This window comes from Ciconia boyciana, chromosome 9, assembly GCF_034638445.1.
Source record: "Ciconia boyciana chromosome 9, ASM3463844v1, whole genome shotgun sequence".
NCBI classification, from domain to species: Eukaryota; Metazoa; Chordata; class Aves; order Ciconiiformes; family Ciconiidae; genus Ciconia; species Ciconia boyciana.
The window spans coordinates 25,263,695-25,291,286 of NC_132942.1; the positions used below are offsets into that span (position 1 = coordinate 25,263,695).

Consider the following 27,592-nt stretch of genomic DNA (forward strand, 5'->3'; position numbering starts at 1 on the left):
ATGAAACACACTTAGTTCATTTAGTTTGAGAAGAGCTGTTATCCTTTGAGTTCGTAAAGCTACTGTGTGCTATAGCATGTTAATAAATGTTCAGTGAGGTATCTCATGAAAGTGATGAAATTTTCTGAGTGTGAGATCTCTCCCATAGCCTTCACTACTGTTTAAGCCTCAACAGAATAAAGCCACGATGTTTAGGGGGTTTGAGGCAGGGCAGGCAGGGAGCCGTAAGGTTTTGGCAGATGATTTACTAGTTAAATATTTAGGAACTCTCCACCTAAGGTCAGGTTAGTTTTTCTTTTACTGCACTCAGTGACACAAACGGGCTTTTGTTAAGGATGAGTAATGATTTCTTAGCACTGTGTATTATTAAAAGTACAGTAGCAACTTATATTAAAATACCTACTTTAATGGAAAGGCCCAGGTTAGCAAACTATTAAAGTGTTATGCATTTTTAGTAGAAAAAAAGTGAAATTCTCCTTTGTGTTACTGAATAAAAACCTAGGGAAGTATTACAAGGGAAAGGTCAGAGGCTGAAATGCTAAATCAGTTGTTTTGGTCACAAATTAGTAGAATGGAGAATTAGGTTTGCTGTAGTTGCTTGTGTTTGAACTCACTGTCAGCTGATGCATAGTTTTTGCTTTGCTCTCAAAACTCCTTCCACCCTTCTTTTCTTATTGTTGTTGTTCTCATTCCACCCCACCCCCACCCCCCCCTCCCCCCGGGACTTTCAGCATCAGTTAAAATACGGATTTTAATATTTAATGAAGTCTAGCTGTTGGACTCTAAAAGTATATTATTTGTCTGCCCTCTTACTTTTATCTGTTTAATTTGGATATCATTTAAGTAACTTGGAATTCAGTAATAACAGTTCCCTGACAACTCAGTTTAATTTACTTGAGCTTTCAGACCCTGTTAAACTGGTTTGTAGGCAGGCTGGCTGGAGAGAGTAGGTTATTAAAACTTATTCCACTTGTCCTTACCAGTACCATTTTAGAACCCGTTTGGGACAAAGAAAAAAAAAATTATTTTTTTTTTCAGTGTTGATCTAACTTTCAGTCACTCATGTCAATTTTGTATAAATCTTTATTAAAAAGGCTGTCATAAAAAGAGGGTTGGGAAGCTTTTGAAGCCTTTGTGCATCTACAAGCACTGTTCAGGAACCTAAGTTTTCAGGACCATGTGGTGTCTCCATAGGAGTTGCAGTTTTGCTGTTGGCTTCAATGGAGTCAAAATATTGCCCTGTAAGTCAATGCCAGCATGGGTTTTCTTTCTTTTGTTTTTCTTTCTGTGTGTGGGTTATCATATCATAAACAGCATCTTTGAGCTGTTCATCTTTACTTCTTTCTGTTGAGATACTTACCAGCTAACTTTTATGTACTGCTGATACTGACTATAAACCTTGTTTTCTCCAGGCCCATCAGATTCAGGAGATGTTCCCTCAGGTTCCTTATCATTTAGTTCTACAGGATCTACAGCTAACTCGTTCAGTAGAGATCACCACTGACAACATCCTAGAAGGGCGCATCCAGGTACCTTTCCCCACACAGGTAAGTCATAAGACGGTGCACCTAAAATGACTGACTTTCTTTCTTAGCACAGAATTGAGCCTGTTAGTAATGAGTGAGGGGAATGAGGTAAGTTGAAGCACTGGTGAATCCAGCTTAACTTAATGCAATATTATTCTTCAGATTTTACCTATATGAGGATGTTGCAGTCAGAAGCGCCAAACCCGTTTTGGCAGTCTAGCGTATGTTGTATCTCCATGTTGCAACATCTGACTCAATTGGAATGTCTCTCAGTAGTGTGTGATTGAGGTATATGCATCTGTTTCTTGCTGTGGCCCTTAGAAGAAGACCTTTTAATGTGTTAGGATGGGTCTCAGGTGTGCTTTAGCATTATCCATTTGTAATACAGGGTATTTTCTTTATGAAGGAAAGTCAGAGCCTATCACCCATGCCCTATAGCTTGCCCCTTATTGATGTGATTGGCCTGCAGGATGCATGAAGTGCTTGCCTATACAGTCTCAAACAGATCATATGGTGCCAAATTCTAGTAAAAAAAAGTCGAGATTTGGTTTTTGTTTGTTTAAATCTCTATAAATGCAGTATATTCTGTCATGTGCCAAAAATATATTTAAAATGTCCTAGCTAGGCTAGAGACAAATAGTTGCTCAGTTAAAGCAGCCCTTCTTGGTTGCTCTTGTGCAGAGCCTTTAGAACATTTCCAGTTGATTTCTCTGCTGACAGATAATTGAATTGTACCACTTAGGAAGGTTTTCTGCAAAGAAAGTAGTCGGCAAAATGATGCCTTGTTCTTAATTAGTGATGGCAGATTTCAGGAAAGCAGTCTGGGGACAATGATTCTGTTAATAAGAATATCGAATTCTGGTTCTGTGCGCATCAGATAGTACTGTTATCTGGAGTCTGCGTGTGGGGAAGCAGAGAATTCTCTTCCAACACAGTGCATTCTGTTTATTGCTAACTTATCTGTTTCTAAATTGAACATAACACATGACGTTGTAGAAAGCAGAGTTTGAATGTGTTCAAAGAACTCATTTTTGTTTTGCCATTTCACACACTGTATTAAACCCCTGATGTTTGCATTTCAGCGTGCAGATAGCATTAGACCTGCATTGAACAGTTCTGTGGAACGGCACAGTACTGATCAGGAGGATACTGAAACTGTCACCCAGGTAATTTGGCTTAAAAATGGGCTAAAAGCACAATTAGAAGCTGTATGGGCAGATAAGTGCGTTTGGTTGTGTACCAGGTCAGGTTGGTGGCAGCCCTTCCTTGCATTTCACACCGGAACTAAAACTGTCGGGCAACTGAAGTAAGACTTCAGCGTGATGCTCCTGTAAAGAATTATCTGTGTATTTTTCTTTTTCCTCCTTGAAGGAAAGTGCTCTCAAGTGATACGAAGAACAGAAAAAGATCGTGTCTCTGTTCACGTCTGGTCAGGCCCATGCCCATCTGTGGAATATGAAGAGCAGGATGCTTTGCTCTTCCCCATCCTCTTCCCATTCCCATTCTGTATGTCTCCAGACGCTTCCCTTAAAATGAGTAGTATTTCTCTTCTGTGTATAAGAATTCTTTTGTGTTCTGGAGGAAGCACTTGGAGACATGAGGAGCTTTGGCGTGAATGGAGTGGGATACGAACAGGACTGAGAGATAACAGCCCTTTTTTACATATAAAGCACAATAATGGGGTTTGCTGTTCTTCACTAAGGGCTTTACTAAGCAGCATGTGCTAGCTAAAATGTGGCACAAAGAAAAAAAATTAGCCTGTGAGTAGAATAAGGTCTTGTTCCACTTTTGTTTTCTCTGACTGCAGTAGCAAAATCGTGAGGGTTTCTGTTTTATAAACCCTTTCTGCTGACTTAGAAAGAGTGAATTTGTGAGGTGTGTGACTTTCAGCCTTTAATAACCTAAATAGCCAACCTGTTACTTACCTGAAATTGAACTGTGGCCATTCCCTCGTTAGCAGGTTGCAAGACAGAAGAAGCTTTCATTTGGTTTGATACCGCAGTTGAGGCTGAAGAAGAGGTGGTGGGGATTGGTACAGGTGTTTGATAAGAGCCTGGGGTAGGAGATGCAGAACTGCAGGAATGAAAATCTTGATCTGGTTCTAGCAATGCTTTAGTAACTTTTTGAGTTAACTTGAAGGTTTTGGTGGCATTTTCCCTGTTCTTTATGAGTAAAACCTCTATTTCTACAAATGGTATCTAACTAGTTTTCCTTAGCTTGGTACTGGCTTCAAATCCTGCTTTGAATGATTGTGTTGCTGTTTGCCTTCCTTCCTGCCTGGCACTACCTGTGTGTCTGTCCTTCCTTCTGCAGAACTTGAAAAACCTGGGAGTGGTGTTCATACATCATGTCGTTGAGCACGTGCTCTCTGATGGTGATGTCTTCTTGCTTTGAGTTACAGCTAAGCACTTTGCTGAAATGATCCGTTTTAGTTGGAGTGAATGGCGGTTTGGATGGAGAATGTATTTTCGTTTTGTAGAATAGCACAGTGATAGCCTGGAGATACGTGAACAGTTGTGAATTTCCTGCAGCTAAGTGGGGCTGCTGGTGGCTGTGTGTGTGGGATGAATTGGTGGCCTCTGCACAGGTTTTCCTGAATGGAGATTTACTGTGCCAAATGGGATTCATAGGCAAAGGCTGAAGTGGGAGACTGAGGCTGCCATGCACTGAGAGAAACTTGCTGCTGGGTAGCGTCATGGAAGCCCCAGTTGCTGCTGTCCTCCTCCTGCCTCGTAAATGCTTTGTGCCTGTAGTGTTAACTTACGCTGGCTTCAAACAAGCTGTTCACCTTGTTACATAGCCACAGAGATCTACCTAGGAGTCAAGCTTGCTTACCTCCTTGCTATTCATAATATTTCTGTTGTGGAGAGAAGACTTGGGAGCTTAGGGGCATCCTTCCTCTAGGAAACTCCCGTCACTTTTGTGTCTCTTTGATTTTGATTTCAGTTTTTAACTGAGTACCTGGCATGTTGTAGATGTTCTCTTTCTTCTTGACAGAAGAATATGTTGTTGTAGTCAGTCAAACTCTTGTCTGTCTGGAAAGGTCTAGCAGCAAACAAGGTACTTCAGCAGATTGTGCTTGATTTTTAAGAAGCTTTTTAAATGCAAGTGGGAAGGGATGTAAGAAGCCATCATCATCTCCTCTGGGTGAGACTTGAATTTCAAAATAGTGGATAGATGTAACTTCACACCTTATGACACAGTCCCTAAGAAAGACTGTGGCAGCTCTAGTTGCTTTGTGCTGCAGCCTTAGAGTAAGTTTTACAAGCTTTCCATCTCTTTTCTTCTTTTTTTTAAATCAACATACCCACTGAGAGTCTTTATAGATCTCCAACAGCAAGTGGCAGACCCATTGGAGTTCTGCTTGTCGGAAAGAACATTTCTTAGGGGCGCTAACGTGCTCAAATAAAAGCACCCTTGTCATGAGTAGCATACGTTTTCCTCTGTGCCATATGTCATATTATGACTTAATTCTATCTAGAATTCAAAGATCTTAAGATAGAGATAATGACTGTTCCCCGCCCTCCAAATGTAGCTTATGGGTTTGGGGTGTCAGTGCTGACATAATGTAAGGGTAGTTTAGAGACATCTCTGAGCATCATCATGGTATAAATCATGTTAAAGGTTTGTGAGCTAATGCTCTAAACATTGACTGCTTCTAACAGTCCTGGCCTGTACAGTTAGCAAGATGCTGTGCACCTACTTTTCTCCAGTTGTGCATTGAAATGCTAATGCTTCCAACTTTTTGCACAATGCTCTACATGCTCGCTCTCTATCATATTTGCCCTCCCTCCATTCTTTTCTGACTCTGTTACTCCCTATAAGAACAGATCTTAGAGCAGCTATAGCTACTTTCTGCAAGCTTGTATTTTCATGTGCTAAAATATATTTAAAGATTATCCTTTAAATTTTTTTGTGTGTTTGTTTATCTGTTTCTGTAATCCTGGATAGAGATTGGGTAGGACTGCTCAGATCTAACTAGTAAGTTGTTGTTATAAAGCTGAAGCTTGCCTGGTGCAGCTCTTGTTGTGTCCGTGTCCGGCCCGCGCCCCCCCCCCCCCCCCCCCCGAGAATCCAGTTTATTGTCATTGCTTAAGTACTTGGTAACTCTATTCAGAGATGCTTCTGAGGCATCCCGTGGCTTTCATGAAACTAACTCTTTTTCTCTTGGAGCCTGAAGGAGGAGTAGTTTCTGTAGTGGACAGGTTTCCACATCTGAGATCTGCTGTCATACTGAGGCTTGTCATAACCTTTACTGTAATTAGTTTTGATATTTTGATCTCTAAAACCTCCTCAGTAACTGTTTTTGTGTAAAGATAGAAGAACAGGCTCTGGGTATTGATTTTTGCATCTTTGTAATGTTACAAAACCAAAAAAGCTTAGGTGACCTAACTTGCATCTTCTGATACAAATGGCGCAGGGGAAAAAAAAAGTGATCCTGTCTGAACATCAACCATAATGAGTGCCCTCCTCACTGCTTTACCCAGCAGAGCTCCCCTTTTCCATGTCCACCTGTGTGGCAATGGGAAGCAGCAGTTGGGTTTCTCCATTCCTGTTCCTCTGGGTCTGCCGAGGTTGTCTTGGCCCTGGGTAAAATCTGTGAGATCATTCTGTGGAGCTCTCGCTTCCTCCTCGCAGATGTGGCATTGCTTTGAGGCAGTCCAATAGTACCCCATTGCATTATCCCAGTGCATTAGTGTGTGTGATACGGGGAGCCCTTCACCAGCACACTGGAATTTATGGGTTTTGCTGAAATAAGCTGAAGACGTACTTGTGTTTGAGGTTGCAGCATTTGTACTGCTCTGGCTTGGGCCCTGGCATTCCTGCTTGGTTCACCTAGTTGATGGGAAGTGACATTTGTCTTGGTTTTTGCTCTCTGAAGGCATTGTGTCAGGGAGATGGCGTTACTGGTATGTCTCTAGGGCTTTGGAATGACTCAGCTTGTTTTGCACATCAGCTGCTGAAACCTGTGCATTGCACGCTGTAATGCTGCTGAGTCCAGGCTGTTGGGACTTGGGCAGTGGTCCCCCTGTGCTGCCCGCGTCACTGGCTGTCGAGGCTCCTGCAGTGAGTGGGTATACTAAAGGCCCAAAACTAGGCGGTTGGAGCTGACTTGGCTAATACCTCTCTGATGCATCCTACTTGTTTGAGTAATCCTCTGGGATACCAAATGATGGCTAAACCCTTAAGCCTTTCATTGAGGTGATTTGTTTCCTGACACTACCACGCTTAGCAGCATCTTGCTTTTCCATCGCAGAGCTGATCTGATCGTATATGACAGGATGTGATCAGGATATGCTGTTTCACCTATACTAGTTCACCAGTGTCGTCATTCATCAGCTCAATTTTCACGTTAGTGTTGTTGGCCAGCTGTCAAGGGTGAAGAGGTGCCTTGTGCGGGGCTGCCAGCTTCTTTTATTGACATGCCGTGCTTGGGACAATTGCCAGCCGTGCTCCGGCAGCCGAATACATGGTAATTTGGATGCTGCAGAACCTGGTGAACCGAAGCCTCATAAATTCCCTTCTCAAGCACGCATCCTTTTTGCAAATAGATTTGCTACTCTTTCCTCAGTATATGGATTTCAGCTTTTTAAACTCTTTACTGTTGCATTGCTTGTCAAGTCAGCTGCAAAATCTGACTATTTTGAATGCCCCATTTTCATAGAGCATCAATTATGAGTAATTAATGTTTGAGATTACTTTCCCACATGACATAAAAGATACAGCATTATAGAATACAGGCTCTTTGAACATGTTTTGAAATAGCTTTGTTCTCTATTTTGGCTGGGGTTTTCAAAGGAGCCCAAGGGAATTGGGTACAGCAGGTGAAAGTCTAGTTTCTTCCAATGCCTCAGAAAATGACAGTGCTTTGTAGCTTGTTGATTTGATGCAAAGAAGCCCTGTTAGCAAATTTTGCAAAGACTTACGACTTTTTTCCTTTTCTCTTAGACTGAGAGAGTGCCACTTGAACTCAACTCAAGACTGGAAGAAACGGTGGAATTCAGTGAAATGGAAGCAGAGCCTAGTGAAACAGAAGATTTTGAGGCCAGGGGAAGTCGCTTTTCAAAGTCAGCTGATGAAAGGCAGCGTATGTTGGTTCAGCGGAAGGAGGACTTGTTGCAGCAAGCTCGAAAGTATGTTCCTTCCTAAAACTCCAGCCTGGCCACTCGCTTATAGTCTCACAGAATGGGTTTCAAATGGATTGTGACCACTGAGAGCCTGGGTTGATGCAAAAAGTAGTAGGAGGAACGAATATATGTGCTACAGCAGGCTCAGGATGCTGTATTTAAGACAACCGTCGCTGATAAACCCAATTCTGAAACAGTGTCATGCGTCCCAACGTGTACACAGCTTCCTAAGTGGTTGTTCCAAAGCTCTTTGAAATCAGAGGATTATTTCTCCAGCTTCAATGGGCTTTAGTTTGAGCCTGTAATAAGTGAGAACACATTACTTGTGTTGAGTCCTCTAGTCATCTTTAGCTTGTCTCCTGGCATAGGTGTCCGCCCACGCTGCGTGTGCTGTTACAGCTGAAATTACTGTCAGGCACCACTCTTTCCAAATACAGAGTGCTTGTCTTAAGCATGAAGCAGCATAGAGTTGACAAGATGGCCACTTACTAAAGCACGCCAGAGGAGCTCATGACCAGCAAGTCAACACTGCTAAAAAGAGAGTGATGAACTTTGTTTCTTTTAGCCCAGCTAGTCATAGGTGTCATAGGTAGAATTTAACTTTTTTCACATGTGTTCCAGTCATGTTGGTGAACTTTACTAGCATCCAGTTGCTGATTAAAAAGAGAAGGAAAAGTGCCTTAGGGATGTAGAGAAAACTCTTTAGCATTTTTAACAAATGTTGTCCCTTCCTTTGTATCGCAGGGTGACTACTGAAAGGGTCTACAAAAACTCCATTGAGTTATGCGTCCTTTGGTATTATCAGGCTATCTACGCTCTTTTTTTTTTTCCCACACTGAAATGCCTTCATATAAATAACTTGGGGGTATGACACCTTTTAAGAGTTTGTCTGTAAAGAGAGTTGCTCCTAGAATAATTTTTCCTTTATGTTTGAAAAATATCATTTAGGGAGACAAAGTATTTTTGACTTACTGCTTCCCTTCCTGTGTTGAAGAGCTGTGGAATTGCAAACTACTGTATTTTGTCCCTAAGTGTAAAAATTCTTTGGGATGTTAACTCTGGCAGCTGCTTCCTTGTATTTTTGCCTTATCTTACACTTCGCAGCCCTAGTGCCCCTTCTGTCAAAGGCTTACTCATCATCAGGGAGTGACTTCTTGTGGTGGACACTGCCAGCATCTTACAAGTGGTGGAATAACAGGGACAGAGAGATTCAGTGACTGACCTGCAGTCTCAGTGAATTGCTCTGAGTTGAGTAGAGCCCCCGCCTGTAGAACTGGCTCCCTCCCACAGGCACAAGGATCTTGCACAAAAACTAAGAGCTTCTGCCAACTCTGCAAAGTCTGTCGTAGGTTATACAGGCTTTTTTTCTTTTTTTTGAGTACGTAGCTTGTGTGCGCTTTTATCGAGGTATTTTCCTGCTTTCAGTGTGCGCACCCTCCCTTACTTCGTGGATGTACCAGTGAAATATTTTCCAGAGCCAAAATGAGGTGGGCTCTTCTCATCCATCTTTTCCTTTTTCCTCTTGCAGGCGTTATTTAAACAAAACCTCCGATGAGGAGTTGACCACAGAGAAGCCCTCTCCTCTGCCTGAGGGAGCATCTGCCGATCCCGTCACCCTGCGTCGCAGGACGCTCGCTGCCGCTGCCGAACGGAGACTTCAGATGCAGCAAAATTCTTAGCGTTCACTGCCCCTCCTTTCTCCTCGTGAGCAATGTTGAATAAATAAATTAAGTACAAAAAACCCCCCTGCGCTTTCTATACCAGCAGGAAAGTATCTCTTCAGAGTTCAGCTAGCTGTGCTGCTGAGTGAGCTGGCTGCCTCTCTGCTGTATAAAGCATGTGGTCTAATAATGTTTGGACAGCTGACAAATTAACCTTTTTTGTAATATTTTCTATGTGACGTTGATCCCCTCCACAAACAAAAGGCAGTTTCTAAACCACGGGCGTGATTTCTGCAGCTAGCATGAGGTATTAGGCTGACTGCACAGCAGAGGCTGGGGAAAGTGTGTTCCGAATTAGCAGCTGTGGGTGCAGGTTGCGGAGGGCACTGGCACGTTCAGCTCAAGATCAGGGAGAGTTACTCCAAGAGGGAAGAAAGCTTAGAAATTTGCAGCAAACCCTGCATTAGATGAGCAGGCGCCCACTCTTTAGTTCCTGTTCGTGTTGACAGTGAAGGGTGTTATGTAGGCTGGCTTGAAGGGCTGGGTTAGCGTTGCTGGAAAGTCAGTTCTTAGACTGGATGGAAGTTGTCTAGCTACATAATGCAGAAAAAAATGAAATCGTGAATTGTGCAGTGAAGCACCAATTCACATCGATTCCAGCAACATAAAATAGTTTGTTTACCGTTGCTGGGCTCTTCTGCACTGGCAGACGTCTGGCTCTGTTCGCTCCCCAGGGCTGCATTATTTTCCTTTGCCTTTTATGGCCAGAAAGAAGTGAGAGACTGAGGGGAATCAAGTGAAGAAGAGGGGGCGTAAGGCGAGGTTACAGCCCTTGCAATTCAGTGTTACCATAAGCCAAGGGAGTATGATAGAAAAACCTGCCTATTCTGGACTCCAGAGCACCACGGATGGGACTTCATGGAGATAGCTCCGATACCTTGCTTTTTATTTCATTTTTTAACCCCACAACTTCACCGTGAGTTTATTCAGAAAGACTGGAGCAACTGGGGCAGCTGGACCTTAGGCGGGCTGCAGCCCAACCTGCTAACCTCTGATTTTTCTAAAGAACTTTCGACACGAGATCCACTTGGAGCCGCCGATGCTAGCTTGCATAGTTGAATTTTACATGGCAGTGACTTAATTTTTAAAATTCTGAAGAATGAGTTCTGGTATCACTGTCCTTTAGAAGGAGCCCAGTATTATCTAGAATTGTTGGTAACTTTTTTTACTGTTGGTTTTTAGGACATTTGAAGGTGAATTTAATGAGAGGAGTTGCATCGATGTTTAGGTGAAAATAATTTATTTCAATAAAACTCTTTGGGAAGCCTTACCTTGCAATGCTATTAGTAAACTTCAAAGAATTTTTTTTGAGATCTTTGGTTTTGCTCAGAGCACAGCTGTTTGGTTTTTATTGTTAAAAAAAAACAAAAATAAAATCTTGGTCAGTGTTGGAAACTGTTTGAAAATTTCTGTAGTGTGACTTCCCATGTTCCTGGCATGCGTTTGGTTTGTAAATGTAGCACCTGCACTTTGGTCCCCTTTGGTTTCCCCTTTCTATCGCGATGAAAGGGAGCACAGCTGCCTAACACCGAGTTTAGGAACGTTTTCCCAAGCCTTGGGTTGCAGAGCAGTAATTGCTACTGGCATTCAGTCATGCTGTGAACATGGAAATGGAAGAGAAGTAGTGTCTCAAGGGACTGTAAAAATAAAGTGGGGTTTTGAACTGTCTGGCAGCATACAGAAGGGATGAGAGCTATTGTACGTGTGAACAGTACAGAGTTTGGGTCTTCATTCAAGTAGCGGAGTCGATGTACCTCTGGGAGTGCAGATGAGAGAGGAGAAAACCGCACAGAAATCCTTCTCAGGGCTCTGGGTTTCCTTGAGTTCCTCCTCCTCACTGCATTTCTGGGGGATTTTGTACGTGATGATGCAAAATGACCCCAGCTTCATCTCAGAGGGGATGCCTGCAGCCAGGACAGGTTTTGACCTAGCTTTGGGCTTGCAAGATCACCACCGCCTTGGCATGTCCTCTCCCAGCCTGCCTGCCTTCCTGGGGAGGGAGAGCTGTGCCAGGGAGAGGTTTCCTTCCCCTTCCTCAAACACAGGAGGTGAAGAGCCCCTGGTTCCCCGGGAATTAGCTGGGCAGCAGCGCTGCACAAACCACCTCTGCCTACTTCTGCTGCTCTGTGTGCTGTGCGGCATCTTGGCCACCTCAAATTTCACCACTACCAAAAAAAAAAAAAAAAAAATCAATCCCTGATTTCTTATGTTTGTACTGGCCTGGAAAGGTACCGGTAAAGCAGCTCTTCTCAGCCACCAACCCTCTCTCTGCATGTTGGGGGACCCTGCTGTGGAGTCCAGTCCTTCGCCCAGCAGCAGATCAATGGGGAAGGAGAAGATGCCGTGAGCCTGTCCTGCGTAAACGCCTCTCGCCCAAGATCCTGCAGTCGCTCAGGCTGCAGCAGAGATGAGTAGAGGGGCTGCCCAGCTTGCGTGGGTGGAGGGAGGCTCCTGGAACTAAACCAAGGAGGGGTGGGGATGTTTCAGAGACTCTTGGGCTATTCTTTCCAGACTTCTTTCCTCCTCTTGTTGGATTCCTGACCTTTTCCCAGCAGCTCTTCCCTTTGGTCCCTTGGGAGCAGGCCCTGGCCAGCCGCTGGATGGCATCCTCATCCTTGCCTGTGGCACCGTTGGAAAATGACCTACTTCAGCGATGAAAGGCTGCTTTGTGCAGAGCAGCACACGGACCAGTGGTGGCCTCTTGGCTGGCTCTGCCTCCCTGGAAAGGGATCATCCGAGGAGAAGCGTTACTGACATCCCCGGTGCCAATACGAGCTGCTTCTAAATCACTTCAAACAGCAGGAACCTTGAAGAAACCATGTTGGTCAGGAGATGCTGCTGCATGATGGAGCATCTTTTCTAACCAGCCTTCCCTTGCGTGGGCCGGGTGTGTGTGACGTTCGATGGGTGGCCCAGCGTAACACTGAGGTGGGGGGTCCTGGCCATTTGGGTAACCTTCCCTATGGCTCCTTTGCTGGGTTTGCAGATGGGCCGTGTGGTCCCGCGGGGTTTGGAGGCGTTCCTGTGGCTCGGGAGGGGATGGCGAGCGCAGTGCCGAGAAACCAGCCCAGTCCCAGGCTGTGCCAGAGCTGCACCGAGGGGCAGCTGGCTCTTGAGTGTCCCGCCTGCAATCATGGTGTCTGATGCTGGCGTGCACAGGAGCTGGGGGACCCAGGATGAAGGAGAATGTGAAAAAAAAAACAAATTGTGGAAAAAACCCCCAAATTGTGGAAAAAAACCCAAACTGCGAGAAAAACCCAAATTGTGGGGGAAAAAAAAACCCCCAAACAAACCCCAAAGTGCTCCTGCAGCAGGGAGAAAATCTCAACTTTCCTGGAGAACCTTCCTCTATATTTTAGGGGGAAAAACTTGCATGTTGTGGGGTTTCTGATCTTGCCACAAAACAAAGGGCTCGCCCTGATGACTGTCCTTGCATTCCCAAAAGAAAGAAAAGTATTTTCTTCCTTGGGGAGTTTCTTGGGGGGATTTTTTGCTCCCGGTGATGTTCTGAAGCCACCCGAGCCATCTGACAGGGCTTCCACACACCACCTTCCCGAGATTTACACCCAATTCTTAGCTCAGCCCCTCCTGCCTGAGCTACCAGCAGCAACCTCCCCCCCAGCCTGATTTTTTTAGGTGTTTTTTTTTCCTCCCTTAGGAAGGAGGCAGGCAGGCGCAGGGGGAAAGAAGCAGGCAGAGGCGTGGGAGGGGAGAGCCCGGGATACAGACAAACATTCTCTTTATTGAGCTACACATGAATTTTTCCATTAGTCAGAGAAAGAGATTGGCAGTGTGTAATATATCACAGAAACCTCACTGATTGGTAATAGAAAGGCTTAGAAAGACCTGGCGCTTTATATATATATATATATAATATTTTTATTTTTTTTTAGTTTCCTCTTTATTTATTCATTTAGTTTTAAACAGGTGTGACTGCTCTTCTTCAGCAAAGGTGACTCGTAAAAGTGAAACCGTGAAGACGTCTGGTTACTAATCAAAGTAGAAATGATGAAGGATTGGTCATGAAAACGGTGGCTTCAATGTAAACACTACATTCGATTTTTTTTTTAATTATTTTTTGTGGTTTTGTGTGTGTTTTTTAAAATTTTTAAATTATTTTCATTCTTGCTTTTTTTTAAAGTTTGTTTTTTAAGTTTTTTTTCTTTTTTTTTCCTTTTTTTTTTTTTTCAGCACAAACATCCCCACATGAGAGAGAAAAAACACCATTCACTAAAAGGGAGAGAGGACTGGGGCGGAGGGGGGGAGAAAAAGCAGCACAAAAAAGCATTCACTGGAAAGAGTTAAAAATGAATAAAAACCAAACAAAAAAAATACCCTAAACAAAAAAAAAGATAAAATAAAAAATATATATATGTATAACCCTCCCTGACGCCCCCCGATCGGCCCCGCAGGAGGGGTGAGGGGGGAAGCCTGTCCGGCGTGGCCGAGCTGTGCTTTTGGATACTAACCTGGAGAGTGAGCCGTGACTCGGAGCAGGAGCTGTTAAACCAGGAGGGAGTGAAAATGGGGGAAAAACCCCGCTGGCTCCTGGCTAGTGAGGGCTTTGGCCTAAAGCAGGGTGGGAATTCAAAAAAATCTAACCCAAAAAACCCCAAACCCCGGAGAGGGAGCGGCAGGAGGATGCTCCCACCACAGCCTTCCTCCCAAAACAGCCAGGATGGGAAATGGGAAAAAACCTTGTTGTTGCTGTTGTTGTTTCCCCTTTTAGCTACGACACATGGCCAGTGGGAGTTTTCGATTTTTTCCCCTCCTTATTTTTAAAAAAATGTATCTTTTAGTTTCTCGAGGCAGCGGCTCGCCTGGGCTGGGGGCAGCAGCGGGGCTGGGGTCAGGCAGGGGCAGCCTGGCCTCCTTCCCCATGCTGGAAATAAAAATAAATAATAATAATAACAATAATAACAATAACAATAATAATAGCCAACCCACAAGAATTAATAATAATAATAAAAAAATAAAACCCCACGGTCAAATTACTCACGGGAGGAGAAGCCCCCCTGACCCGCACAAGAGCACCAGCACGGCCACGGCGGGGGCATGGGCAGGATCCGGCCCCCGTTTCACCGTGAGGCGACCCCGGGAGATGCCCCTTCGCCCCCTCTGCCCCCGGCGGGGACCAGCGCCCTGCAGGGGGGAGCCCCGGGAGCTGCTGGGGTGGTGGGGCTGGGCAGAGCCCCCCCAGCCCGCAGGGTTTCCCCCCAAGCTGTGACACCGGGGACGGTGCGAGGGAGGGCTGGAGCCTGCCAGGGGAATGGGGTCTGCCCACAGCTCCTTCAGACAAACTAAAAAGGTGGGTGTGGATTTTTTCTTAATATATATATATACGTATATATATAATTTCTCCTTATGCCTTTTTATTTACCAACTTGCATGATTATGATTACGATTTTTTTTTTCTCTCATTCAATCTGGTTTTTTTTAGTTGTGTTTCGCCTTTTTTTTTTCTGCACACGCGTGTGTTTGTGTGTGTCTGTGTGTGGTTGCATTGGGTTTATTTTATTTTTTGTTTGTTTGTTTCTTTTCTCTCCTGGTGCCGGGACCGCCACCAAAGAAGTCGCTTTGCGCCGCGGGGGTCAGTACAAGCCGCAGCCCCGCAGGTTGTTGGCAATGATGATGTCGGTGACGGCGTCAAATACCACCTGGATGTTGTTCGTGTCTGTGGCACACGTCATGTGGCAGTAAATCTCCTTGTTGGGGGAGCGGTTTTTGCTTTCGAATTGTGCTTGGATGTAGGCGGCCGCGTCCTCATAGGTGTTGGGACCTGCGGGCGGAGACGGGGGGGACAGAGCGGGGGGCGTCAGGGCCATGGGCCACCACCCTCCCGCCATGCACCCGGCCCCTTCCTGCTTGCAAACTGCTTTATTTCTAAGAAAACAGGCAAAACCTTTTCATTTTCCATTTTTTCCCCCAGTTCACCCCTCAGCAGGGTCCATTTACCCCTTTTCCCCCATCTCCTTCCTTTCCCCCCACCTACCCTTTTCCGCCCCATTCTGCCCCATTTCCCCCCTCTTTTCCCCCAAATCGCAGAGCACCTGGGCTCTATTGGCGACTCCTCCCTCCCCAGGTGTTGCTGCTTTGCCCTCCCTGCCCGCTCCCCTTTTCTCCCCCGGGGAAGGGCAGCAGCCCCTAGCTGTGCCTAGCCGGGCTGTGCCAGAGGGATGCTCCTCCTGGCATCACGGGTGAGTCCCCGCGGCGCGTCCCATCCCGCAGCGCCTGTCCCGAGGGAGCGCAGGTGGGGAGAAAGGCCGGGGGGCTTAGTGGCCCCCTGGCCAGGCAGATGGGGGAGGGATGGCTTGGAGGGTTGGTGGCCACTCCAGCATCACCCACGGGTGCTGGCTGTATCCCCTTAGTGGGGCTGAGCCTCCCTGTGTGCTGTAGGGCTGGGTGGGGGTCTCGTCCCAGGCTCTGGGATGGGCAAGGGGGGGATGCGGTGGGGCAGGAGCCCCTCGGCGATGCACCGTTGCCTGCTTGCTCAGTGGACCAGGGGAGTTCAGCTTTTGTAAGGCGGGCTGGAGAGGGGCCAGATGTTTGAGCTGAAAAATGTGTGTTATTGCATTAAGCTGCTTATGGCACCAAGAGTGGCTGCGCCTGGCCCCTCATGGGAAGCCACGAAGCCTAAATTACGCCCCTGAAATCGTCTTTGCAAGAGCTGCTATTATCTGGAGATTTATTTTCCTTTTCCAGCTTGCTGGTTCCCCTCCTTCCCAATGTGGCAGGTGGCCAACGAAAAGGGGAGGTGGCCTGGTGCCACCGGGCTGTCCCTCTCCCCGGGGTAGCTGGGATGTGCTGTACAACTCCATGTGGGATTGTTTGGGAAGTCCCACCAGGTGCCTGGGAAAAAAGTACTGCTGCTTTCACGATGGAGAAGCCTAAAAACCTCCAGCGGAAACACTGGTGCGCTTATGCCATAGGGGAATGGGTGCTGTCTTGATGGGGGACCCCCTTGTCCCCAGGGTCCAGTGTCCAGGGTGGGTGTGCTCTGGATGAAATAATTCAGAGACATTCAAGTATCTGTAGGAGATGCTGGAGCCTCTGAATTGGAACTGAATTTTTTTCTTCCCTTAGAAAATTCAGAATGGACATCTATTCTTACCCCATTTTCTTGGTTTTTGTTCTTTTCCCCAAGCCATGTTGGTTTCGCTTAAAAATGTGTGATTCTCTTGTGCTTTCATAGCTTTCTGCTGTAAAGGGGCTCTTCCCTTCCCCAACTGTACCCTATGCAAAGGCACTCCTGGGAGGATGCAAATGGGAGATGCAGCTTGGAGGACCATGTGTCTTGGCTCCTCTAGCAGGAGCTTCTCAGGAACCATCAGCAAACAGGATGGCTCAAGTGGCAGGCAGTCAGCTCTCACCAAGGTTTCTCCTTTCCACATCTCCCTGTGGCCAGACTCATTAAAACTCTTCTCCATTTGTCTCAACCCATCTTGACCATCTCTCTGTCCCATCGGCTGGTCGTGCACCTTTGCCACAAGAATTGACCATGCATGGGACACGACCCCACCCTAAGAGCAGGGTGATGGAGCTGCACCATGTATCTCGAAGGTGGGCAGTGCTCCCCCCCCCCTCCCCCCCCCCCCCCATAAAGGCGTCCTGTCCCCTCTGTCCCCCTGCCCACCTCTGGGGCGAGACGCAGCCCTGCCGGTGCGGTGGCGGACATTATGCCGGGCTGTGCCATGTCAGCCCTGGCACATACCTGTGTATTCAGGGAAGCAGATGGTCAGAGGCGATTTCTTGATCTTCTCAGCAAATAGGTCTTTCTTGTTGAGGAAGAGAATGATGGAGGTATCGATGAAGAATTTGTTGTTACAGATGGAGTCGAAGAGCATGAGAGATTCGTGCATGCGGTTCTGCAACGGGGAGCATGGAGGGAGGAGAGGGGAGAGAGAAAGGCAAAGAGAAAGAGAGAGTTAGAGGAGAGGAGAACACTTTTCTGAATTGAAATGGTTAGAAAGCAAAAAATCTCTAAAATAAGACAGTGGTAAATGTAAGATGGTTACAAAGGTGGAGGAAACAGGGTGTTGCTCTCCTCCCAGGCTGGAGGATGCAGCTGATCTTCCACTGCCTCCCCATGGGGCTGCTCTAGCAGGACTGACACACGAAGCTTTGAGGAAAAGCAGAAAGAAAAGTCATTTGCTCATCACTTGCCCAACCTAAATAAAGGATGGACAGACAGTACCAGCCAGCAGCTGGGATGCACTGGGCATGGGGACTGAGATGGAGGGAGTTTTGGCCACCTCAGGGTGGTCCTATGGACCTGCCTGGAAGGGTACCTGTGCCGAGCGGCACCGCTGTGGCAAGGCCAGTGCCGAGGGGTTGCCCAGAGGCTGGGGCAGGTCCTGTTCCAGCTGGGCCTGTCTGCCCCTGGAAAAATCTTCAGCGCATCTTTGAAAATAGCGGTGGCCACATTGTTGCTGAGAAATCCCAGCAGTGCTGCATGGAGGAAAGCAATGCCGGTGCCTCTGCTAGCCCACCTCGCAGCTCTCCTGAGCATGCCGGACTTGCAGGCTGCTCCAGGGAGACTTTAAGCATGGAAGAGTTTTAGTAGGAGCATAAATAGAGGCAAATCTCTAAAAGCTGTAATTTTTTAAAAATTAATTGTCCTTTCACATGTGGACAAAAGCCATATAAAGCCATTTTTTCCCCATGCTACAGAAGTTATCAGAAAGGAGTGGAGAGTGGACAGAAGGACAGGAGGAGGAGGAGGAGAGGTTGTCCTGTGCCGACTCAGCTGTCGCAGGGCACCATCAAGCAGAGTATTTTAGCGCTTCACTTGAGCGGCTGCGGGGTGTCTGTGTGGGCAGGCACATGCACTTGCCGTTAGTGTGAAGGTGCCGCTGGACAGGACAGATACGGCTCTCTAGGAGCTCTCAAAAATTTTCTCCATCATTAACTTGCTCTTAAACAGAAAGCCATTCCCTGCTGCTCCACTGACAACTTTGGGAGACATTTTAGGCAGTATGTGCACCTTTTTCATTGCTGATACCCACCTAGTTGACTACTCAAACTTGCAAAGCTTCTGGTTCAAAACCAGGGCTTAGTGAAGTCCAAAGCTGCTGGCCCTGCCATCCCCTGCTCTGCAACCCCCTCTTAGGGCTGAGCCCCCTGAGTTCCTGGCTCAGCTGCCTGCTGCTCCTCGCACAGGGACACCCAGCTATTTGGAAAAGCCTTGCATGACCCTGAGAGCCGTGGAGGCATGCTCTGGGCAGCAAGGGTGCTCAGCACCCTGTGGGAAAACCCTCCTGCAGCAAACATCCCCCCCAGAGCCCCCTTTTTTGGAGGCACAACAAGGGGGGGCTTTGGTCTTGCCGAAGATTTGCAAGGACACACGTGTCTCCTAATGAAATGATGACCCAATTACACATTTTGGAGTCTTCCATGAATGTTTTATTAGTGAGTCATTTTATTAGCTACACTTCAACTGTAGCTTTGCATGCAAAATTTAGCAGATGTCTGATTTCATCTTGAAAGGCTTTGAGATTACACTGTCGGTTCCTTAACAAAGAGTAGCTAGGGATGCCAAGCAGTTGCTTTCCAAAGCTTCGGGACCTCATTTGATCCTTATCTTTTTTTTTTTTTAAAAAAGCACCTTATTCATGGGGAAAACAGAAACCACCACAAAAGGATGTGGCTGTTGCAAAAAATGCTGGGTCTTGAGATTTTCATGGAAAGTATCTGCGTGGTTTTTTTCCTTGTTGTCCCATATATGTATTACATTTAAATAAAGGACTGATGATGGTGGTGGTGGAGGAGCAGCTGAACCAAAGCATGTGCCTGGGGGAATGAAAATCCCAAGCGTATGGGAAATAACCCTGGTGACTTCTGAGCCCTGGACACCCATGCAGGCATCCTGGAGGAAATCTTTAAAAATCCCCAATACAAATATACAAAGAAAAATCCTTTCCCTCTCAGCCATTAGTTTTTCTCGGAGCTGGCCCGTAATTCTGTCTGATCTGCAGGATGGGACATATGGGTATGTGTCCAAGGATGGGTCCAGCTGAAATTAGATCACTGGAAATTGGTGAAGTCAATAGGAATAATGGTTAATTTTGCTTTGCTGAGGTTTACATAGATTAAAATTTTCTCTTGGTTTCTTCAAGTTCTTTGCCTCTATTTCATGCCCCAAATAAGGGAAGATCTTTGGTTTAAACAGAAAAGAACAAACTGTCCCAAGTGTTATTTTAAAGGGAGGGAGAGGTGCTCCAAGTACTGTGTTACTGCAAGGAGGAAAAAGTGACATTTATTGAATTGAACAAGAAATGGCTCTCTTGCCTCTGTGCTCGCAAGGCTTGCGTGAAGAGACAGTGGAAAAGAAATGCAAAGCTTGCTACTTGTTATAGATTTGCAACCAAAGTATTGGAGGAAGCAATGGGGCAGCAGGGATGCTCTGACCCGCTGATGGCTGCGCTGAGCATTGCCACTGACGGGTGCCGAAAGGGCAGCCGGATGCAGACAGACAGACACCGGTGTGGGGTCTGGCAGCGCCGGAGGAAAAGCATGGATGGTCTGACATAGATGCACGGGGGCAAGGGACTTCTGGAGGGGAAGAGTAATTTCAAGAAGCCAAGGAACAAACAGAGACCACGGTAAAGTTGTTCTACTTAAAAACAAAGGAAAAAAATTCCCACCAAATACTTACATAAAATTAAATACCTTTTGGTTATATCATTTTCAGATTTCTTATTTCCAGGCGAACGAGGATGTGGCAGACAACTGACACCGCAGGTGCGTGTCGTACCCGTGTGTGCATGGAGCAGATGTAGGGTAAACCATGGGCTTGAGAAGCTGGACGCGCTCAAGGGAGACACAATAAAAACCCTCTCACACTAGAAAAGAGCTGGCACTTTATTAACATTTTGTAACTAATAAATACATTACTGACAGCCAATAAATTATTACAATAACTAATGCTCTATTAAACCAACGGACAGTCACTCTTCGTACAAAATTACAGTTAATACAGTTTGGGCCATCAAACATGCAGGAGAAATGATTCAGCGGGAAACCAGCAAAAGGAAAATTGTGGCAGCCTCCGGCGATCCTTTGGGAAGAAATGTGGTGGGGAGCGGGGAGCCCAGAGGCAGGGTGATGGTCACTGTTCCCTTGTCGAGCTGAAGAGGGGAAAGGGAAGTGGGGGAATAGGGCTGAGGATGTTAAATTAGGGACTGGGCTTTTTAACGGGGCAATGGCTCTTCTTTAAACAACCCTCTTTGCCCAGCGCCACCGAGTTGCTCTAGCGCTGGAAAAGCTGGTGAGACTCAGGCAATGCTGAAAATTGTGTCATTACCTGCTATGATCTCCTCTCCCCACCTGGAGCAGGGGGTTTAGACCCGGAGCTGTTTGCCTGCACTACAGGACAGTCAGGGTTTGGTCTTGACATTAACTTCCAAGACACGGGGTGGGAGAGGGGCCAGGGCAGCAAGTGTCGGGCTGGCTCCCAGCCTTCCACCTCCTCCCTGGGTCTCTCCTCCCCATCCCTGCTGTACCCGGTGCCTGTGGAGAACTGAGCTGCCCTCCCTGGGAGGTGGAGATGTTTTTGCCCTGTCCCCAACCCAGCTCCCTCCCCTTTCCTTCCACCATGGGGTGCCAGCTGGGAGGCTTCGGTCCTCCTGCTCTTATTAACACACCAGTGTTTAAGGGTGGTACTTGCTCGTGTTCGCTAGCTAGCCTTTGCAGCATGAATAAAGAGCTCGCGGGCTGCTGATTTGGGCACAAGTGGTCCTGTGAGAAGTCCCTTTCCATAGCCACGTTCTCAGCATAACATCTTATATAGGTCACGTACCTATATCTGTCAGCATCAGTTATCTCATGTCATTGCAGGAGTTCAGAAATGATAACATACACTCAAGTCTCGGGGCACTTTGGGAGAGTGTTTCTGTCTGCTCTTTCCTCTGGGGAGGTAGAGGCAAGACTGTGGTCCGCTCTTTTGTGCCACCCAGACCATGTCTCTGCTTTCTCATGCATGCGTTGGGGATGCAAGTGTGTGACGGGTTTGGGTGGTTCAGGATGATGCTCAGTAGCACCACCCCTATTGACCTTGACACTTCCAGTGTCAGATCATTAATGAGTGTTTTAGTCTCCTTGGAAATGGTTGTGGAGTTTTTGGTCGTAAGCCTGAAGACAAACCTGGCCCGTGACAAAGACACAAACACACTAGTACTAAGCTTCTCTAATCAACTTGACAAACGGTCAACCTTGTTCCCAGGAACTCAACAACAAATGTCTCCCTGGCTCCAGGAGATTTTTTTGGCCACAAAATACTCGGACACATTGCACAGGCTACGGTGCAGGGTTGGTCCCTTTTACAGCATCGACTGCACAGTCCCCTGTGGGGATGTCTGCCACCCCCAGCTGAACCCGCGCCTTGTCGCGCTGCACAGTGAGGGGCTGCCCGATGCTTTACACAGCAGCGACTGGGCACACCAGGATGTTTTGGCAAAAGGACATCTTCTATGTCCCATCCTGACCTCTTGGAGATCGCATTCCTGGCCTGAGAACAAAGTCTGTTCCCTTGCAGGCAAGCACTGGGCTCATGCCACAAGAGATTAAAACCACCAGATACATTTTAATGTACATTACAGTATAGACTGCTCTCATTAATACTTTTAGTGTCCTGCAAAACAAAATCACATCTACCAAGGAGGCATGGCAGCCTCCTCCTGAGGATGCTCTCTCCTCTGTGGAGGGACAGGCTGGCCGGCCATCCAGGAAAGCTGGCTGAAGGCAAGAAGCTAATTCTTGTACAAAACTCCTGAGAGAGATTTAGTTGGAAGAATTTCTGGGAGGGCGGTGGTGGGAAGCCGACTGACCCCTTGCTAGACCCGGCTGGGGCCCCGCGGGAGGGCAGGGGCAGCAGGAACAGGCCAGTGCTAGCAGACGGAGGGGCCAGATGGCCTCGCCGAGTGGTCCCGCTGCCCTGCCGCTTGGCTGGGCTCCTCTGGCCGTATGTAAAAATGAGAGTGTGGACTCCATTTACTAAAGAAAAAAAATGTCCTTTGAAGTATGTGGCTGTTTTTTAACGTGTGCTTTCCCAGTGCATGTTTATTGCTAGTTCTCCTAACAAGCCCAGCTACTGCATCCTCCCAGGGGCCATGGTGCTCTGCAGCTTAACCCTGCAGCCTCACCTACAGGCTCATTTCAAGGCTTTCCTTCTACAGGTTTCTCTACTTCATTGAAATTGTCGTTTAAATAAAGGAGCTATTTGCATTTTTTTTGTCTCATGGCTCCACACACCCGACCCTCTCATTGCCGACAGAGCAAGCAGGGGGGCTTCCTTCTTTCTTTTTGCTGCTGTCTGAAGCTCATCGTGAGCGCTAACACTGCTTTCAATGTGATGCCCCTCAGATGCTGCTGCTGGACAAGTGACTCCGAGTCATTAAAAACCTCCTGCATCCCAAAAAGGGTATCTTTTGCAAATTCCCACATTAACTTTAAAGGGCAGCAGGGTGTACACGTAGATGTTTCAATTCTGTGAATCACTGTGCTTTTAAAATATGTCCCCCATGCCCCAGTATGATTTCTGTTGCAGCTCTACCAGTTGCAACATCCCTGCTATGTGGTGACTGCAAATTCAACACAGCTCGGGGCCTCTGAGGGTCTGGATTTGGAGCGTTGCAATTGCAAAGCACAAAGGGCTATTAAGAAGAGGGCTTTTCAAAGTGGGGGATGCATTTCAAGGTCTTCTTTCTAAGCAATTGCTGCAAGGATTGCTGGTGTTTAGAAAAAGCATGGGGCAAAAGATTGCCTGCAGAAGGCACATCTGTCAGAAAAGGCTTGGGAGGATGCAGAAAGCCAGTGGTGAGTAATGCTTTGGCAGGCATTCTGGAGACTAAAATCTATACAAGGCCATTAAGCGGGAGAAATAGTAGTGTTTAACACTGGAAGCATTTCATCTTCCAAACACCGTTCCCAGCCTTTGTCAGTGAATCCTCACGACACTCCTGTGAGGGAGGGAATGTCAGCAGCAGCAGCTGAAATGAAGCTTTAGACATACAATATGCCAAAGAAAATGAAAGAAAAGGCTCCGTCTGTCAACATTTCCTCCTCTTTTTCTCCCTTTTCTCCCTGTGGACCACCAGCTGTTGATCATCACCAACGTGCCAGGGAACCAGCCGGAGCCGCGGAGGGGCTGGGGCAGGAGCAAGTCTGGACGTCCCAGCGGGCATGGCCGGGCGTGGGTTGCCTGAATCCAACCTGGAGTGTGGCACAAGAGCACCAAGCTGGCACCAGTGACTCGGCTGCATTCGGTAGAGTTTGGGGTTGAGTTAATTTAAATTGTCTTTACCAAAATATTCCTGTGTGCTTTTTGCTGGGAATTCCTGAAGCCTTGGCTTGCTGCTGCCTTCACTGGGAACAGCTTCTGTTACTTATTTGCTCAGATAAAATGTCACCCACAGCAACGGGTGGGAACAGAAAACCTCCAAACTTCCAGTGCTGCTGATCAAATCCTCCTGAAACAGCTTAATAAAGACCTGCTTCGCTGCCAGCACAAGTCATGAGCACAGCGCTGCACACAACTCTGGTGCTTCACGGTGGGTCTAGTCGTTACGTACACTTTACGTACCAAATGTAATCAACATTCAGCTTTTCAGCCCTTACTTTGACACTCAACGCACATTTGAACACTAAGTATTGCTTGGTCATGGGACAAGCTCCAGGAGCACCCCCATCCCTCTGCATCCTGCCAGCTAATTCCCTGCCCCTCTGTGGCAGAAGCACCATCCCATTGCCATCATGCACTGTCTTGAAAAGCAAAGCGAGGGACTGGACTAATTCAATGACCTCAGACAGCAGCCCAACTTTCACCTGGAGTAAAATGACCTCTCAGATCAGCAGAGGGTATGCAAGCAGAAAGCTTGGCTTGGGGTTGAGGGGAAGTTTGGTGGGGGTGGATCTGAGTCCTGCATATTTCTTTTTCACATCGCTTATTTATGCACTAAACTCCTCTTCCTGCAAAAACAAACAGGTTGGTTGCATTTTACTGTCATTCCCTTGGCTTTAGTCTCCAGGGACTAGAGCTCAACACGGACATAAATCTTTTCAGGGTCGGGGCATGCGGCTGTTCCCTTCCAAGGAACCAGAGAACTGGCCAGGTGCTTCCCACTGAAAATCCTTTCTTTGAAAATCCTTCCCATTGACTCTGAAAATCCTAAGCTAAACTGAATACAATTAAATGCACAGGCCTTGTGGTCAGTGTTCCTTTGGTTTATGGTTGTACAGCAGAGTGTGCCAGCATTAAATGGAGCTGGGAGAGGGGCTGGGACCTGGGAAAACAAGACATGTGGGTGGGATGTGGTGTGAGGAACAGAGAGGGGCTCCCAGCTTTGCTGACCAGCCAGGTCTTCGTGGGAGCTGATGCTGCTGGAGGTGTTTTAAGACTGAGATGGTGAAGAAAAAGGTGGGCACTCCCTTGGGCCAGAGCAGGGGAGGCAGAGACCGAGTGTTATCGCTGTTAGTGTCCAGCAGAGCAGCAGTGGGTCCCCACTGTAAAATACTAAATACAGTTTTGTAATTTAATGCCATCTAGGGGGTTACTGACACAGCTGCCAACAAAGCTGGGCTGTGAGCTGGTTAGATGGGCGAAAGCTACCTTGCTCTCCTCCGCAGGCCTCCCCTGTTTGCCCCGGGGTGCTCCCGCTCACATCCCTGGCTGGGGTTTTGTCATGGATGCCCCACAAACGCTGTCCCAGCAGAGCACAACCTCCGATGGGGACCGTCCTCCACCTCCTAGGTGCCCTTCTCTTCCCATCCTCCCTGCTGCCTCAACCTGCCTCATCTCCCTTCTGCAACTTCTGTCCCCAACCGCGCCCCCCAAACCTCCCCCGCTGGTCCTCTCCGTCCCATGCCACTGTACCTGCTCCTTTCCCTGCCTCCCCTTGCCTTTGGGCTGTGCTGCTTTGGGCTGCTCTCACACCATCTCTCCTAGATGGGCACAGTGAGAAAAGAGACGTTGTCCCTCTCAGGCATGGCACTGGAGAAAACTCAGATCTCCTGAGACCTGAAAGACACCCCTAGCCCGGGCTCCCAAGAGAGGACAGCTGAACTTGTGGCTGGCCTGGAAAGACTCACGTTTTCCAGGATCATGGACTTTTCAGAGGGGCAGAGAAGAGGCCGGGATCAGCGTTGCCTATCTGCCCCCAGGTGCCACGCTGGGTGGGACCTCAGAGGTGGCTGTCTCACCCAGACAGCAAACAAGCTTTCGGGGTGGGCTTCTAAGGGTCCCTCCACGCTCCCAGAGGTGACATCCCACCCCTCGCACTCCCCTCTGCCTTCACCCTAATGGCACCCAGAGCTTGGTGATGGCAGATGGATGGCCACACGTACCCGAGCCCAGCTGTGTTTGTCCTCCCCTCTGTGCCCCCACGTTTTGCTGTGCTGAGTGCTACCCATGCCCTTTCCACACCTCTCCCCCTGCCCTTCCTTCCTCCCTTCCCTCTCTTCCTTGCACTTTTCCTTCCTACTCCATCACTTCGCTCAAATCAGCTTCCTGAGCCTTCCCTCGCCACTACATGGCCAGTATAAACCATCCCTCTCGCTTTAGATACTGGTAAAGAGATGCTCTGACTGGAGACACCAAACCTGGAGCTGCCTCTCCTGGACACCCAGGCAGGAGATGACACAGGCAAGCTACCTGCTTCTGCTCGGCCAAAGAGGCTCAGAGTGCAAGGCTGGGCTTCTCAAGGGTATTTAGATGCCCGAGGTACGATAAAGAGCCGTGAGGCTCCTGCACACCCTGCTGTCACCCAAGCATGGTGATGTTTCCCAAAGCACCTCTCTGTATTTCAGGCACTTGAACGTCAAACCCTGCCTACAAGAAGCCAGGGCTAAATATTTTTGGTGCACCCCAGTGTTTTAGGGCCAAAGTTTGGAAAGAGATGCTGCGTGTTTGCAGGAGCTTTAGTTGTGCTGAAATCACGAGGCTGGGATGTGCTTTGGGAAAGGTCACTGGGTATCCAGGCTGGCATCCTTGCCAGGATGTCCCCGTGCGCAGGGTCCCATCAGCACGCCGTCCCCGGGGCATCCTTCCTGCCTACACCCCAGGGGTCCAAGCCCAGCTGCCACCACCCCGCTCAGCCCAGCAGCTCTGTGGCATCCAGTGAAGCGCCTCAGAAACGGGTTACTGAAACCACTAGACATATTTTAACATTAATTTTGAAAAACTTGAGGTAAAACTGTTACCGGTAACAAATGCTTTTAGACAATGCTTTTAGTAGGTTTTGTTACTGTGTCTCTCTTACTCAGACACCAGCAGAACTCGATATGGCTGTTTTACTTGTTCAAATAGCTGTCTGGAAAAAAGGAGAATATACAAATCCAAGCTGCGTGGCTGCGTTCAACACCGACCCCTCCAGCTTTGGGGTAGGAACTGGAGCCTCAAGGTACCCTCAAAATGATCATGTTGTATCTAGCACTTCCCAAAGGAATAGTGTTTTTAAAAAAAGATAAATAACCAGGAGAATTAAAAATATCCCTTAATTTCAAGGGAAAAAAAAGTTTCGGTTCCAAACTACACTGTTGCTGACCAGTATTTTAAGGCTTTGATTTTTTCTTTTTTTAAAACTGAAGTATTTTTGTCTTTTGGCAGTTGAAATGCACTTTGTGGGAAACATGTTAGCTCCCTCTACAGCGCTGTGAATTGGAACGGAGGAGTAGAACGAGGCAGCAAGGGAATGAACCAAAAATAAACCAAAATAAAATAAAACGGGGCTGGGGAAAGCAGAACTTGCTGCAAAGTTTTCTGGGACGGGAGGAGGGGTTTACGTACTTCTTCCTCATCATCTTCTGAGAAGGAAAAAAAAAGAAAGGGAGAGGACCTGCCCGCGGGACTGGAGGATGCTCCCAGCAGGCGCGAGGAGAGGATGGGAGGAGAAGGCTTTAGTAGAGTCCGCATCCTCGCAGGTTGTTGGCGATGATGACATCCGTGACGGCATCGAAGACGAACTGGATGTTGTTGGTGTCGGTGGCGCAGGTGATGTGCGTGTATATCTCCTTGTTGGGGGACTTGTTCTTGCTCTCGTACTGAGCCTGGATGTAAGCCACCGCCTCCGTGAAAGAGTTGGGGCCTATAAGAGAGCCAAGATGAAAGGAAAAAGTGGGTTAAAGTGATCCCATAACACTAAATCCCTAGGGTGCCTGCAAGAGCCCCATCGTAGGGACATGGGGAGCTCATCTGGGGCTGCTGCAACCCAGCCGCCCCGTCTCC

At 47.5% G+C, this 27,592-nt stretch overlaps 2 protein-coding genes across 4 annotated transcripts in view; one reads left to right on the forward strand and one right to left on the reverse strand.

The window, feature by feature from the left end:
* The window catches only part of AMFR (autocrine motility factor receptor), a 37,221-nt gene extending 26,439 nt beyond the window's left edge, over window positions 1-10,782 (forward strand). The window contains exons 11-14 of one of the 2 annotated variants that reach the window (XM_072872231.1): window positions 1,413-1,547; window positions 2,609-2,692; window positions 7,476-7,660; window positions 9,183-10,781. In XM_072872231.1, coding sequence (XP_072728332.1) covers window positions 1,413-1,547; window positions 2,609-2,692; window positions 7,476-7,660; window positions 9,183-9,333 — 555 coding nt within the window. In that variant the 3' untranslated portion in view covers window positions 9,334-10,781. Of the gene's footprint in view, window positions 1-1,412; window positions 1,548-2,608; window positions 2,693-7,475; window positions 7,661-9,182 lie in introns of both variants that reach the window. The other variant, XM_072872232.1, reaches the window with a different exon arrangement.
* A 4,137-nt stretch (window positions 10,783-14,919) lies between these two features.
* Window positions 14,920-27,592, reverse strand: part of GNAO1 (G protein subunit alpha o1) — a 146,888-nt gene continuing 134,215 nt past the window's right edge. The window contains exons 7-8 of one of the 2 annotated variants that reach the window (XM_072872415.1): window positions 17,087-17,240; window positions 14,920-15,154 (exon numbers count right to left, since the gene is read on the reverse strand). In XM_072872415.1, coding sequence (XP_072728516.1) covers window positions 14,967-15,154; window positions 17,087-17,240 — 342 coding nt within the window. In that variant the 3' untranslated portion in view covers window positions 14,920-14,966. Of the gene's footprint in view, window positions 15,155-17,086; window positions 17,241-20,214; window positions 27,453-27,592 lie in introns of those variants that run through there. The other variant, XM_072872414.1, reaches the window with a different exon arrangement.